At 51.2% G+C, this 14,550-nt stretch overlaps 1 protein-coding gene across 3 annotated transcripts in view; it reads left to right on the top strand.

Moving 5' to 3' along the window:
* Window positions 1-13,183, top strand: part of PEMT (phosphatidylethanolamine N-methyltransferase) — a 42,537-nt gene extending 29,354 nt beyond the window's left edge. For all 3 annotated transcript variants that reach the window (XM_039560250.1, XM_039560249.1, XM_010392324.3), the window contains exons 4-8: window positions 1,389-1,534; window positions 6,082-6,193; window positions 10,151-10,225; window positions 11,013-11,073; window positions 11,776-13,183. In XM_039560250.1, coding sequence (XP_039416184.1) covers window positions 1,389-1,534; window positions 6,082-6,193; window positions 10,151-10,225; window positions 11,013-11,067 — 388 coding nt within the window. In that variant the 3' untranslated portion in view covers window positions 11,068-11,073; window positions 11,776-13,183. The remainder of the gene's footprint in view (window positions 1-1,388; window positions 1,535-6,081; window positions 6,194-10,150; window positions 10,226-11,012; window positions 11,074-11,775) is intronic.
* Window positions 13,184-14,550: the final 1,367 nt, after the last annotated feature.

Here is a 14,550-nt window from a genome sequence, read left to right as displayed (position 1 = left end):
GTGTAAATCACCCAGATGCTGTGTTCCTGCTCACTTCTGAGCGTGTTACATTTATTCCGTGTTTTATTTCCTTGCTCCAGTCCAAACTAATGGTTAAATGTCTTGCTCTGAGGTCCTAAAAACTCCTCAACAATAGAAAACCTAGTGGGAGCAAGCTCCAAAGTGAACAAAAGATATCAGCCAGATTCCTAAACCATGGAGTTTAAGTATTATCCTGGACTTGCTTGATGCATGAACTTGCCATCAAGCCTTTGAAAGGTGTGTTTCCAGCTTCCTGGCCTTCAGCCATGCAGGCAGGACTTTCTGTCTCAGCCTTTATTTGGGCGAGAAAATCCAGGGGTTTGCAGGGCTTAGGGAAGATGGACACCAGGGGAAGAAACTATCCCAAGCCCTGCACTAAGGAAGGACTTTCCAGCTGAGGAGCCCAGGACTGTGAGCAGGAATAACTCTCCTGGCCCTGACAGACAGTGGTGGCTGGAGGTGCAGGAGAGCTGTTATTCTACTTGAATTTTAGCCTCCAGGGTGCTCATTAAAAAAAGGCTCAAAGTTTCCTACCTCATGTGTCAACAACATGTGGGGAAACACTGTGTAGAGCTCTGTAGGTCTATTATCTCCTCTTGTGTTATTAATGGTGTTTTTTTAATCACAGCGTTGTCTCTTTTGTCACCATGCGTTTGTGTCGGAGCCGTGTGCGATGCTGAGCCTGCCAAGCCCTGGCTCTGGGCAGAGTTCAGGGGGCTGAAGGGAGTGGTCAGCATTATTCCGATCACAAACGAGTATTTGGAAGGTCAGACCCGAAATGCCTGACCCAGCCTGGAATGGAGGAGCTGTGTTCACACTCCCTCTTCTCTCGTATTTTCCTTTTGCCGTTCCAATCCTCCCCCTGACTGTCAGGCTCCAGCCATGAATCACTCCTGGGCACGTGGCTAACGCATGAATGCTGCAAAATATTTTGATGGAGGGAAACGGGGGTGGGAGCACGAGATAATCCAGCCAGTTGTTCCCAACTCTTCGAGTCCTGTGCCGAGGCATCGCAGCCTCCAGCATTTGCAAGGGTGTGTGTCCCAGAGCTCTCAGTAATGGTGAAAACTGGGATTTGGTCAATAAGGCAAAGCTTTTGATATCACAAGTCAGTGGGGCTGGTATTTCCAGGAGCTAGCAAGGGTTGTGGGTAGAAATACCAGCCCCCAGTCAAGCCCTGGCTGCTCACAGCCTTCAGCTGATTGCTTTTTCCATTGGGTGGTTGAGTAGGCCTGGGTGGAAAAGGGATCTGGAGAAGGGACTTCCTCAGCAGCTTCCACTCCCAAAGCTCCACATCTCCCAGGGAGACGTGGGTGATGTTAATAATGAGTTGCTGTTTTTAACAGCCCTTGTTGTCTCCTTGACAGCTTCACAGAAGCCATGAAGAGCCAGCCGAAGCTGGAGGGCTGGGACTTACACTGGACCTACTACTCAGGCTTGGCCATCTCGGCTGTAGGGACCTTGTTTGTCATCTCCAGCTTCTTAGCACTGGGTTTCACTGGGACGTTCCTAGGTAAGCACTGAAAATCCAACAGCTTTACCAGAAAGTGCATTTAATCCTTGCAGGGATCTCTTGCTAGGGCAGAGTCCTGTGGGAATTTCCTTGTCCTTGCCTTCAGGGCTGTTAGCTTTGTCATTATGATACCAAAGCATGATCCAACCCTGCTGTTACCTCAGTTACCTCGCACTGAGAGGACAGCACAGTGGTTTTATACAGCAAATCCCATCACCTCCAGCATCAAGCCTGGAGGTTTGGAGCACAGCTGCTCATCTGCCAGCCCAAACACCCTCCAGAAAAGGGACTCCAAGTTCAAGACCCCACAAGTGGCACCAGCGCAGCGGTTGTGAGCTGTCCAGCAGCCCTGCTCCGAGCACCCACCTGCTCGTCACACGTGCTGAGGCAGGATGTTGTTTGCTCTCCCCTCTGCAATAAACCTGATGTTCGTTGACAGATCCTTTTATCTGCCGCTTTATGGCAGAAGGCATTTTCCACTGCGCCTGCTTTAACATTTAGAGCGTAATTCTGTTGGCATTGTTGACTTTAAAAACATGCCAGTATGTGTGGAATTCATAAAAATAAAGTAGAGACAGGAACAATAAATATCCAAGGAAAGGGGCAGCTCCTGCTGGCTGAAATAATCACAGCCCCAGCTTTGACACCTCATTTAGGCTGTGCTTTTGCAAGTGCTTTACAAACCAAATTCAATTAGCTCCTGTGGCGTCGCTAGGAAGAAGAGAGGGACGTAATAAGCCTTCCTGGTTTCAAGTGGAGTTGCAAAGAAATGTGTTGAGTTGGCCAAAATCCTGCTGCCAGAAATAGAGCTCAGCACTCCTGAACATGTGCCTGCACCCTCCATGTGCAGCCTCACTTCTGGCCCCCTGTCACACCCCTGTTCCTCAGCTACCGGGCACCAGCATCCCCAAAATCACCAGTAGCCCCCTGGAGTGATGCTGTGCCTGTGGAGACATGTCCAGAAAGGCCAGGCACAGGAGTACCCGTCAGCAAGAACTGCTTGAACGCTCCTGAAGTTCAGCCAGATCTGGAGTTGTTTACGTAAAGCCTGATTCATCCGACCAGGAGGATCCACTGGACTTGAACCGCTGGGAAAAAGCAAACAAGTGAGTCAGGCTCAGCATAAGGGGTGAGGGGGCCCTGTCCCTCGGATCTGTATCCCCCGAGGCAGGGAAGAGGTGGGTGTCAGTGGTCCATATAAGGCATTTCTGCGCCATCCTCTCTGCTGGGGAGGCTCTCCCTGCCACCACTGCCCTGGACTGACACAGCAGGACCAGCTCTCTCTGCTAGCGGGGCATGAGGGGCACCAGGGCGGAGCTGAGTCAGGCCGGGGACATGCCAGGAGCACGTGCTAATGCAGCCAGGCTGGCTCAGGACCTCTGCAGCACTGAGGCATGGCCCAGCTGGAGCCCCACGGAGGATCCATCCTTGGACTGGTAAGAGCTTTTCCGCTTCACATAAGCCCCGTGAGTCCAAGTCAGCAAACTCTTAATGGAGAATGCCCCTCAGTGTGGTTTGTTACCCAGCCACGGAAAAGACACTGAGTCTGCAGGTCTCTGAGGATCTCTTGCTCAAGACTCTCTCAGGATGGGTACTTCCAACATCCGTGCAGGATTTTCATGCTGCACTGGCACTGCTGGAGGAGCAAGGACTTCAGGTAGCAAAGGGTGCACTGCTTGGGCGTCCAGCTTCTTCTCACTGTTGGCATCTGAGCTCGAGAGAAGTTTTGAGAGAGCCTCTGACACATAGGCGCTTCAAAAATTACTGGAGCTGGATGTGACCCTTCCTTTGTGGGTTTTCCTACAGCAGTGAGGGCTGAACTAGGCAGGGCACAGGGCTGCCTGTTGAATTCCTTCCTTACAGCACATTTAGGCTCTGGAGCAGCTGCAGAACACTTTGTGTCTCTAGTGTGGGCTAAACAGTGCAGTGGGAGCCGTGTGAGTCACCCTTCTCCAGCAAGCCTGGCTGTGCCACCCCATCTCCAGCACGGCAGCACCAGCTCCAGATGCTGTTTGCAGCAGCTGGATGTGGCCCCTCTCCCTGGCAGAGCCGTCCCTAGTGCCCTGTCTCCATGCTGTGCCCTCACTGGGATTCAGGCATCACTTCAGCACCCTCACTGTTTCCCCTGCTTCCCAAAAAACACAGTGATGAGGGCTTGGCTTCCCGAGGCTGAGGACATGGGGAGGCTGCTTTGCCTGTCTGAGCCCATCTGCCTCATACCCCAGTGACATTTCTTCCAGCACTGACCAAGATTTCAAGTCAATCTGACTTGACCGAAGTCTGTTGCTGGGCCTGGAGAACGCAGCAACTCTCCAGGGTGAAGCAGAGGTGGTGCTTCAGCCCAGGTCAGGCTCCAGGGATTCTGGGGAGCCTTGCAGAGTGCACTGAATGGCTTTTTGGTGCTGTGATCCCACTGTGTGCAGTGAGATGGCTGCACAGACCTCCAGCAAAAACCAGCTCAAATTAGATGCCAAAGCCCCTCAGCTTGGCAAGGAGCTGATTCCTGATTTGAGGGCTCAGTGAAGGCACAGGAGATGCCCAGGGTGATGCTGTGCAACACAACACACAGTCCTTTCCCTAAGCACCTCTCTGAACATAAAACACATATAAACCACCTCTCTGGTGCTCATGTTCATTGACCTGTGCAGGTTTAGAGGCAGAGATTATGTTGGAAAAGCTCCTGGGGAGCTGCCTGTGTGCTCCTGCTCGTGGGGAGCCTGCCTGGAGGGTTCCACAGCCCCACCAGTGCTGGGTACAGATAAGCCCCTGCCAGCCCCACAAACCCAGGGCTTTGTGTCAACCTCCTCAGCGCCAGTGCCATTTGGGGAGTGAGGCGTTCAGCTCAAAGGCGAGGGCGGGCAGGGGATAATGAAGCATTTTGACACATAAGAAAGCACAGAAACGGGCTGTGGCAGGGGGTGATGTGTTCTTTCTACCAGAACAATCTCAGAGATGTATTGCCAAGTAACTGTGAGAACATATAGTATGAATACGAGGCAATTATCTCACTTAGTGGCCTGTAGTTAAAGCCCAAAAGCATTGTGTAATTGGGCAGGGGCTGTTTATCCTTAGAAATAAATGTTTTAGCACCATGTGAGGTCAAAGAAATTACACTACGATCCAGGTAATAATAATAACCTTGAATAGTTTGCACTCCTGTAATGCCTTTCATCTGGATTTGTGAGCACTTTCTCACCATACATTAATCCTCACCACCCGCTGTGCTCTAAGAAAGACTGATGTTATGATCGGTGCACAATAGCACCGGGAGGGACGGAGGAGACTTGCCCAAGGTCAGGGAAGGGGCTGGCAGCAAAGCTGGGGACACAACCTGAGGTGGTGGCAGTGCTCTGGGCTGAGGGACCGGCTGCTCCTCACGGATCCATGCTTGTCTTGTGCAGTGGACATGGAGCATGGATGGTACAGTGGACAGAAGGGAACAGAGCTGGGGAAGGGTCTGGAGCACCTGGAGAAGCTGAAGGAGCTGTGGGGGGCTCAGCCTGGAGAAAAGGAGGCTCAGGGGGAACCTTTTGGGTCTCCACAACTCCCTGACAGGAGGGGGCAGCCGGGGTGGGGGGTCAGGCTCTGCTCCCAGGGAACAAGGGGCAGGACAAGAGGAGATGACCTCAAGTTGCACCATGGGAGGTTTAGTTTGGATATTGGGAAAATTTCTTCCCCAGAAGGGTTGTCAAGCCCTGGCATAGGCTGCCCAGGGCAGTGGTGGAGTCACCATCCCAGGAGGGATTTAAAAGCCGTGTAGATGTGGCCCTTTTTGGTCTCACTTGTAAGACCAGCAGAATCAGAGATCTGCATCCTGGCCCTTTACCCCCCCCCGAAATGTTGCTCACGAGCTGCACACCTCCTTGTCATTTCTTTTCCAAGCTCCTTTCAGGAGGGTGGAAGGATTACTCCGAGGTAGATGGGAAGCTGGTTGGATACTGACAGTTCTGAAAGCTTTCCTCATTACAGATGACAATCACCCATTATCATCATCACCATTGTGCCAATAACTGCGTGTTTTGTAGGCAGAGGTGCTATTTTCTGAAATTCTGAGAAATTCTCTGAACTATGAGATAAGGGTGACATTATGGATGAGGGCATTTGGTCGTGGTGGTCATGATTATAACAGCTCCAAACGCCATTACACGGCACTGGGCTTATTTTCACATTAAATGGATTTGCTCCTGTGCACTTGCTTCCTTGTGGAGTGGCATCTGACAGGCAATTTTACAAGTGAGAAAACCAGAATTAACCAGCTGGGACCTCGAGAGCTGCGTCCTGATGAGGGACGTGGCTGCCATAACCTCATTGCAATGCAGGAATCTTCCTCGTGGGCAAAGAGCCATTCCTGGAAAAGCTGATAGACACAAAGTAAACAAACAACTTATTTGTTGCTGTTTTCTCAGCCTGGAAGTCAGTGCTAAAATCCTTTGCTGTGTATCCCTGGCAGGGATGCCCTGTGGCACAGGGAGGGTATCAGTGTGCCAAAGCCCCCCATGACTCCCTGTTTCATGGAGCCTAACCAGAAGCTCTCTGCTTGCTCTTAGGTGATTACTTTGGCATCCTGATGGAGGAAAAAGTGACCAGCTTCCCCTTCAGTGTCCTGGATAATCCCATGTACTGGGGCAGCACAGCCATCTACCTGGGCTGGTCCCTCATGTGAGTACGTGCCCCTACAAACACCTCTGGTTGTAGGGCGAGTGTGGGGTTTCTTGGCAGGGCATGAGGTGCCAGGCTGCATTGGGGGCCAAAAAAACATGCTGTGATGGCAGAGAAAGTGCAGCATCCCTTGACTTCTGTCTCCCTGGCTATTTTTGTGCGTGGAAAATCTTGTGCTGTCTCAAAACACTCGCAGCATTTGTTGTAGAAAAATAAATAGCAGCCAAGTGCTGGGGGAGAGGAGGCATCAGCAAATGCTCTGCAGCTGAATGAGGTCCTTGGCAGACTCTGCACGTGGAAAAATCAACAGTCAGGGCCAAATTCATGCAGGGTGTCACTCGGCAGGGGCAGGGCACTGGGACTGGGGAGCAGTGTGACCCTGCAATTACTCTGACAAAAACAAAACAAGCCAAGCCACCCTTTCCCCCAGCCCACAGTGATAACACTTCCGAAACACTCCTTGTGTGATACAACACAGCTTAATAGCCTGCCTAGGAGGAAATGAATAGGCTGTAATTTAGCAGCAAATGAGCAATATACTCTATTCAGTGTAACAAGTTTGATGTGGTTTTCATTTAATATCACATTTTATTTATTTGCCCAGGAGAAAAAAAAAACCCTGGCTGTGTTACTTCAGGAACCCGTGGAGTGTTGCAGGCCATTACCACTGGGTATTTTGCACTGGTGCTCCTGACTGTGACCACTTCTCCTCTGCTTGGGTGGAAAAATGAAGTGCTTTGCCACTTTCTGGTCATTTTTTCAGCCATGTGTGCAGCCCCTGGTAATAAGTAAAGCTGATGGTTTCTCTCCTGTCTCCACTGAGCCCTGTTGCTGTTAGTTCTGCGCTTGAAATCCCCCCCGGTGCTGTCAGGGTTGGCTGCGTGAGGCTGTTTCCCTTCCTGGCACAGCCACAGCACTGGATGGGGTTTAAATCCTGGGAAATGGCGCAGGAGAGCCAGAGGGAGGCAATGCTGGACACGAGAGTTGGCCACAGGGTCTGCAGCAGCACCATGGAAACATGGATATTGCTGTGGGAAGTGGGGCGGAGCTGGGGCAGGATGAGTCCCCCCACAGCAGCACAGAAGGAGGAATTTGACCAGGAGGAATTGTAAGGAGATCTTAATTTGTTTTAAAATTAGCATCAAACTACTTCCTAAAACCTTTGCAGAATCCACTGAATTCTCCTGAGCTGTTTCTGTCACAGAATCCCTTCATCACCCCTCTCATTGTGGTCTTCCACCACAATTCCGAGCAAGAGCAGCTCGAAGCAGCTCAGGATAGCAGTGATTGCCTGCTTTTTCTCGTTAAAAGGCTGCCACCATTAAGGCCAGCGAGGCGTGACAAATAATTGCTGTGAACAAATGGCTGGAGCTGTGCAAAGTGGCACCAAGACACCGCCCACCTGCCTGGGGGGAGCTCAGCACAACCCTTCTCTCGGTGGTTTTGGCTGTTTGTCTTCCCTGGGATCTCGGTTCATATAATCACACAGTCATTTAGGTTGGAAAAGGATTCTAAAGTCATCGAGTCCAAGCATTAACCCAGCACTGCCATGATCACCACTAAAACATGTCCCCAAATGCCACATTTGCCTGGCTTTAAATCCCTCCAGGGATGGTGACTCCACCACTGCCCTGGGCAGCCTGTGCCAGGGCTTGACAACCCTTCTGGGGAAGAAATTTTCCCAATATCCAACCTAAACCTCCTGTGAGGCCTCCTGAGGCCATTCCCTCTTTTCCTGTCGCTTGTATCCCTGGCTCCACCCTTCTGTCTGGGAGTTGGAGAGAGTGAGAAAGTTCCCCGAGCCTGCTTTTCTCCAGGTTGAGCCCCCCCAGCCTCCTCAGCTGCTCCTGATGCTCCAGACCCATCTCCAACTCCATTCCCTTCTCTGGACACCCTCCACTGGCTGAATTTTTGTGGGGGTCCACGCTGTCTCCTGAGGTCCCAGGGCTTTCAGAAGATGTCAGGTGTCTGCCCTCAGAGGCCAGAGCTGATGTCCCATCTCTGTGGCAGCGGGAAGGATGCTGGAGGAATGTGTTTGCTGTCTGGTTCTGGCCAGACCTGGAACACAAAGCACATTTGTCCTCCATTGGTGATGCATCACTCCTTATCCTGGCATCAGAACCCAAAGGATTGATCCCTTTTCATCCATAAGGGGTGAAAACACATCACATAAATCATTCTGTCCTCTGACTCCAGTCCAGCCTTAAAAGCATCAAATGGGGTGACAACCCACAGCCATGGGGAGCTGCAGCAAGGCTGGGGACAGACAGACTTTCTACCCAAAGAAAAAGTCCTTCTAGGACAACAAAACCTTCCTGACTGATTCATCATCACTGCTACAATCAGATGTGGCCTAATATGTAGGTCAAACTCATAAGAGGACAGGAACAGTTCACCCAAATTCTGGTCATCACCTGTGTCGAGCAGCCTCGTTTCTCCTGTGAGACAAATGGAGCATTCACTGTGTGGGGACAGTTTTGTGTGCCTCTGGTAGGGAAGTGTTCTAACTCACAGCAGCAGACTGTGTAAATCAGAGCTGGAGCTGCAGCCAAATGATGCAATTAGAGGTCTTGCTGTCAACAAACAATCATGTAAATTTGTTCTCTCTGATAGGAATCAAGAAGGAGACATGACTAAGCATGTAATAGCAGGGGGTTGGGAGAGAAAGAAGTTGCCCGAAGCTTCCTAATGAGGGAAAAAGTTATTATAGAATGAAAACAGTGAAAAGGTGGAGATTTGTGGGTGCCTCTTCAGGAACTGAGGAGGCTGGGTGGTACCTGAAAGTGGCTCCAGTACAAGGTTTAGGTAGTTCAGTCTCTCTCTGCAGGTGTGTTTTCCCAGCAGCCCAAGTCACCTTGTACCAGGCTTGTGGGATGTTTGTCCTCATAAAATCACAGAATGGTTTGGGTTGGAAGAAACTTTAAAGCTTATCTTAATTATCCCCCTTAATTAGGACTCTGGTGATTGCCTTTAACTGCTGGTGGCAGCTCAGCTCTGAGTGGGACGCTGTCAGCAAATAAAGTATTTATCTGGCCCTTGGTGAGGAAATGTGCAAGGCCAGGCTGGACAGGGTTTGGAGCAGGCTGGGATTGTGGAAGGTGTCCCTGCCTATGGCAGGGGGCGGGATGAGATGACCTTTGAGATCCTTTCCAATCAAAACCATTCTGTGATTCTATGATTCTATGACGTCTCTCTTTAGAGCAGGAGGTGATGAGGATTTTTGGTCCCAAAGCTTTGGCCTCTGCTAAAAGGAACAGCCATCTCCATTGTATCCACAGTTCTTGATCATCTCTCCCCATAACCAGACAGTGAGGAGCGGTGGGTGGCATTGGTCCCCCATGCTGTGCCTGGTGACATCTCGCTGGAGGACACATTCCTGAAACACCTTGAAATGGGTTTAAAAGTGAACCAGGCCCCAGTGCAGCACCCAGCCCTGATGCAGCACCCAGCCCAGCACCCTTCCCAGGGCAGGAATGGACCTTCCCATCCCTTTCCATTCCCATTCCCATCCCTGCACTGCCTGAGGCACCACTTGGGTGTGTGCGGTGCCATACGCTGCTCTGTCTGCCTGGTGTCCCCTGTGCCCTGGGTGGCCCATCTTTTTGGGACATCAGGCATTTCCCTCAGAGCATGGGCTGGGAGCTGCAGCCGTATGTCAGCAGCTGCTCAGCCCTTAAACATCCCTATAATCTCAGGATTTAGCATCAAAGCAGGAGCTCTCATAGCAGGGATCAGACTTAAAAGAAGTCGCTGAAGTAGGCTGGGGAAGTCTTTGCCAAGGAACATCTGTCTAAGACAGTTAACATTACGCACAGAAAAAACCCCAACCCTTTTGTTCGCTTCTGTTTAATGAGCGAGCGAGAGCTCTGTGCAGCCCAGTGTCTCATTTCACTTTCTCAACCAGGTCTTGCATAAGCCCATGTACTTACCTGATCCTTCCCTTCTCTTTCAAAACAGGCATGCCAGCCCAGCTGGCCTTTTGCTGACAGCTGTAGTGGCAATTTCCTACACAATCGCTGTGCTGTACGAGGGGTGAGTAGCTGTGCAGAACTGGAGAGCTTCTAATTATTTCTACCAGCTTTAACTCCCGAGGTTTCAGAGAACTGCACAAGTAGAGATGTTTTTTTCCAATTAATTCAGCAGGGAAGAAGGAAAACAGAGGATTATTTTTCAATTGTTTTGATAATGGGCAGATTCCACTCTGAAACTATTTGCTGAGTTCTATGAACGTTTGTGCATATTTTATTTTTAGCAAAATGAGACCTTTTTTTCCTTTTGGGTGCCAGATTCTGTTTATAGAAGAACAATAAGGAAGGCAGTGAGAGGACTCAATTGTGTCTTCAGAAGAGCCTCTACAAGAAGCACTTGCATTTTGTAGTTCCTTGGATGGGCTTCTCTGCTGTTTTGCACCACAATAGCCCAGCCAGCAGCACAGGATGGAGCAGCACACAGTAATTCCCAGAAGTAGCAGTTGTACTGGTGAAAGGTCTTTTGTATTTGCAAGGGAGGAGGAGATGCAGAGAGCCACGGTCTGCCTGAGGGGGAGTCTGGGTGTGTGCTGAGCCTCGTTCTGCTCCGCACGGGGATGGTCCTGTAGCTGCTCCACAATCCAGGGATGGTCCTGTAGCTGCTCCACAACCCAGAGAGGCTGAGACCAGGATTGCCACGGCACAGGAATAGTCAGGCTGTGCCGGCCTGTGAAGGACAGATTTTGTAGGCCCAAAGGAGAGCACTCACTAGTCTTGATTTTAATTCTTCCTCCCTTCTTTTGCCCCTGTCTTTTGTCTCTGCCCCCTCTCTCCCATCCTCCCAACTACAGGCCTTTCACAGAGGAAATCTATCGGCGGAAGCAGAAGGGAGTGAAGAGCAAGTAGCCCCAGGTACGTTTGCTGATGGGCATTTCAGGGGCTGCTTTGCTGGGCTTCCCCACCAACGAGCACCCCTGCCCAGTCCTGCCTTCCCCAGCTCCTCCAGAGTCCTTTCCACACTTCTCAAAGCATTTGAGCTTCAAGCTTCTGCAAAATCCCAGGCAGAGAGGCTTTTCACAGCAGCAGTTGTGTCCGCCTCTTGGCACCCGACCAGCAGCCCCCAAATTGTTTTGATTATACACTTGAGAATCAGTGTGAGGGAAAATTGCTGGGAAGCTTCAAGGCTCCAGGCTTAATCTGAATCAGGCAGAAAAAACCAGCTATTGGCCGTGGCAGGTGCTCCAGAGAGTGGCAAGGATGGTGTGAGAGGGCATGTGTGCCTCCTCATCCCTCAGGGAAATCAGGCATCTCTGATCCAGCTGCTCCTTGCCTGAGCCAGGAACATTTCTGCCGGTGGGCTCACCCTAAAACCTCAGCCCAGGCTTGTTTGGGGGATCAAAGGCTTCTGCAAAAGCACAAGCTCCTGGCCAGGCTCCTTTCCTGGGGGTTCATTGCCATCCTGGAACTCCCAGTGCATTTGCCTGCTGGTTGTTGGAGAGTTGGGATGATCCCACAGCACTGCTGAGGTTTTGGCAGCACCATAACTGCTGCTGACAGAGCTGCTGTGGCACCAGTGAGGTCCCCAATGGACTCTTGTCCCTTTGCCTTTTGCAGAGCACTCTCTCAGGTACCTCGTGCCTCTCCGGTCCCCACACTGTCTGATTTGCCCATTTTCCTACTGAGATGTATCCTAGTAATTAGCCCAGCAACCCTTAATGAGCTGACTGAGCTCCCTGCAGCACTGGAAGTGACCAGAGGAATAGCCTGAGTGTGGTGGCAACTCCTTGCCACAGCCCATGGGAGATGGAGGTCCCTCTCCCCAGGTCTCTGTCCAGGTCACTGAAGCTCCTGATGCTCTCCTGGGAGTGACACAGTGAGAGACCTCCCCACCTCTTCTCCCTCACCGATTATTGGAGATCTGCAGGGAAAAAGGAATTTCCTTTGGACTGGAGGGAAAGCAGAGTAATGATGGAGACACTGGGGGCCTTTCATAAGTGAGCTCTGAGCATATGGAAGCACCAGCTCCAGCTGACCCTGAAGATCATCTGAAGGTGCTGCCTAAGAGCTATGAGAAGCAGACAAAGCTCGGGTGCAGCAATGGAGAGGGCTTGGGAGCCCCTGAGGATTCAAATGCAGCTGGGGAGGGAACAGAGGAATCTGGTGTGAGCTCAACAACAGCAAAACCTGCTGCAAACCCAACAACCAAGCCCCTCTTTTTTGGGAAAGGAACCTCCCCGTCCAGGTCTGCAGTTTCCCACCCGTGCAGAGCCCTGCAGCGTCTCTGCACTATTGCAAAGGCTCCGAGAAAAGTGATTGAAAAGCACAGGGATGTGAATGTATGACCTAAACCACAGCCCAGGGTGATGGAGGGATGGCAGCTGTCCCATGGGGAAATCTCAGCACAGAGAAGACCCAGGGGAAGTCAATCCATATCTGCACCTCACAGATATCCCACCCCTGGCCATGTTGATGCCCTGGCCCCTCCTTTTCCCTGGGTCCACATGAGGGTCCTGCTGCCTTTCCCACCACCCAGTGCCTTCCAGCTGTTTTTCACTGCCTTGCAGGGGCAGTGGGTGGGAGGGAGGGAGGAAGGGAAAGGTTTGTTTCTGCCTTCCACACCATGCAGCAGCCGGGTACGGATGTGCCCCTCTGCCCCTGCTACCAGCCTCGGCACATCCCAGAATTTCCCCCCACTGGATCCTGCCTTGAACAGAAAGACTCCAGAGGTGATGCTGCGGCCTCAGGCTCTGTTTTTACAGATTCCCAGAACAGTTTGAGAAATAAACTGTAAATGACCAAGCGAGCAGGTGCTGGAGAAGGGAGCTGTGCTGCTGCCGGCTCCCACACGGGCACTGGAGCATGGGGCCACATCTCAGCATCACATCGTCCCCTCCACAGAGGGTCCTCCCTCTTCTCAGTGTCACCTCCATGAAACGGTTCCATTTCCTTTTGCTTTGCACATTGTAATTAATTCACCCTCTGGGCATTGCTCAGCAGAATTAAAAGTGTTGGTCTCTTTTCAGTCCAGCCTCCATTTCCTCCGGAAGGGCTCACAAATGCTGTGTTTGTGTTTCATCACTTCAGAACCATTACACATAGATTTCTTTTTTTATTGCCGTCTCCACAACCTTCCTCTCAAAGATTTGGGCATAGTATTTTATTTTTAGATAAGTTTCCACATCCCCTTCACAGTTAATGTTTATAGACGGAGGCTAAACTGGCCCAGTACCCATAGCAACCATCGAGGAGAGGATACATTGCATTATTCAGACAATTTATGTCAGAGTTGCCAGTCCTGGCTCAAAGTCTCTGATGTCAATAAACTTGGATTTTTTGATAAGTGAAATCAGTATTTACTGAAGAAGCACGTGCTCATACGGGAAGAATTACTCCTAATGAGAACACAGCAAGGGCTGTATTTGTGCTGTCTCATTCCCGGTCTGGGGACCATGTGTGCTGTTCCCAGTCCCTTCTGCAAGGCCAGAGGGGACCCCAGTTGTACCATTCCCCTCCCCAGCCAATATCAGCCTCCTAAAATGTGTGTCTGTCACTGTAAACCCCAGTGGTGGAGCTGTTTGCCATCCCATGCCCACAGCATCCCATGAGCACAGGGATTTGTGCTGTGCTGGGACTGGCTTCATGGACTCCTTTGCCCTTCTGCCATTTCCAGCCCTTCCCACTTCCCAGACATTCTGTGGCAGTTTCGCATTGCATTGCACAAGGGTTTTTTTCTGGGGTTATGCCAGACACATCCCTGGTTTTAGTAGTTCTTCCCACAGCAGCCAGAATGGATTAAATGTCTCTGCCTTCACAGAACTGGTTCTGGCTGCCATAAAGTTGGAGTTTGACATTTTAGAGGCGTCTGCTCTCTCCCTGAAGAGGGAATGTGAGGAGCTGGAAGGTGATGTTCCAGCCCATCTCAAGGGGTCTGAGCCCACGTTTCTCCCTGGGGCAGGGGGTGGCCCTCGCCAGGACCAGTCCCAGGTGGTGCTGTGCTATTCCCCGGGGCTGCAGGGAGGGAAACACAGAGACACCATTATTGGTGTTGTTTTACAGTGTTTAACAACAAGGGATTAGGGGACTCTCCTTGGTTATAAGGAAAAAAATGTGATTCCTCTCCAATTGCCTAATATTTCCAAGAATTTGAGATTACACAGGGAGAGGGTGAAACCTTCAGGCTGAGCATGAAGTGCTAGTGGTGTTGCAGCTGTTTCTCCTCTTCCTGGCTGCAGCTGGGACATATCCTGCATGAATGCAGGGATGGATCTCATGGCCCCTGGGTCAGAACATGAATCCTGCTGCTTCCAAAGGCAGGACCTGCACTGTGGGACCCCCAGGACCAGCCCCAGCAGCCCCAGCTCCACGCTGCCACAGGCAGGCACATCCCTC

The sequence above is a fragment of the Corvus cornix genome, chromosome 14 (assembly GCF_000738735.6).
Source record: "Corvus cornix cornix isolate S_Up_H32 chromosome 14, ASM73873v5, whole genome shotgun sequence".
NCBI classification, from domain to species: Eukaryota; Metazoa; Chordata; class Aves; order Passeriformes; family Corvidae; genus Corvus; species Corvus cornix.
This window is presented reverse-complemented; position numbering and strand designations above follow the sequence as displayed.